The 1188-nt window shown below is 51.3% G+C and overlaps 1 protein-coding gene across 1 annotated transcript; it reads right to left on the bottom strand.

The window, feature by feature from the left end:
* Nucleotides 1–367: 367 nt before the first annotated feature.
* On the bottom strand, nucleotides 368–918 carry H310_15121 (hypothetical protein; the record flags this gene model as incomplete). Its single annotated transcript, XM_008883098.1, has 3 exons — nucleotides 368–498; nucleotides 603–665; nucleotides 882–918. 3 exons carry the CDS (start codon nucleotides 916–918, stop codon nucleotides 368–370), a joined length of 231 nt encoding a protein of 76 aa, XP_008881320.1.
* Between the last annotated feature and the right edge of the window lie 270 nt (nucleotides 919–1188).

Genomic DNA, 1188 nt, shown 5'->3' with positions numbered 1-1188 from the left:
GTGACGATGAAATCCGCGGCTACCGTGACTCGTGTCGCAATGACCGTAATCGCAGTCACTACGCCACTTTTTAGACCACCGTGACGACCGACGCAGTCGTAGTCATAGTGCCTCGCAGAGCTCGACGCGGTTTAGTGCCCAAGGAGGATCATGAATATTTCCAGAGAGTTACTTGTGTTGTCGTACACATGCATCGGCCTCGATGGTTCGATTGCATCCTTCACCGTCGACTTCTAGTCTAGAATCAGAGTTCCTTGGGACCCTTGCCGCCCTCATCCATATTATCCATGTCGGCGTAATCACCTCAACTCCCCGCCGCTCATCCACACTGACAGGTTTCATACTCCGGACTTGACGAGCCGACCGATTATCGAGCACCCCTCAGAATTGTCTTGTCCACACTGTTCCACGGCTTTACTCCCAAGTACGACTCGCATGACAGAAACTTGTCGCGTTCACTGCACGCCACATTGGGTTGGGCGCGCGCTTCGGTGTCGCCTACCAACCAAGTGGTCGAACCACAATTTCAGTCTTGTCACTGGACGATAGACAACGGTGCGTCCAAACACTCGACTTTTTGTCATGAATGGTTCAATACGTACTCAACCGTCGCTGGTGAGGCTGATAGCCATCAACTTCGCGTTGTTGGATGCGGTACACTTCGACTAGAAGTAACCGATGTTTTGGGCAGCCACTCTCGATGTATCGGCAGGATGTTTTACCACATCCCAGAACTCCAATTTAACCTTTCTCTGTTGGTTATGCTCACCATGCGGACCAACATTAGTTGCCTCCATCTCTCCATACTCTTGGACTCAAGCCACGATGACGATGGAGCGTTCACAGCACTCTACGAGGCACATTCCCGACAATACACGTACCATACTCTGTCGCACCAAATCGGTGAATTCCCGACATCGACAGTCCTAGTGACTGAGTCAAGTGCCCAAGGTTTAATGAATGCATCACCGGCTGGGCCACACAAGTCATGATAAGCTGGGCATTCTGCGGCGACATTCGAAACTCATTGATTTTCCTATCTCAAGGTCCATTATTATCCTCTCCATTTCCGAGGGTCGATGCTTCGTCGTGTTAGTCAGAACACCCGGTTCCGTCGAGAACATCCCCACTGCCTTGTCCACCAGGTCGCAGGATGGTCCTGCAACAGTAGGAGGTTTTTTGTGCCTT

This window comes from Aphanomyces invadans, assembly GCF_000520115.1.
Source record: "Aphanomyces invadans strain NJM9701 unplaced genomic scaffold supercont1.182, whole genome shotgun sequence".
NCBI classification, from domain to species: Eukaryota; Oomycota; class Saprolegniomycetes; order Saprolegniales; family Verrucalvaceae; genus Aphanomyces; species Aphanomyces invadans.
This window is presented reverse-complemented; position numbering and strand designations above follow the sequence as displayed.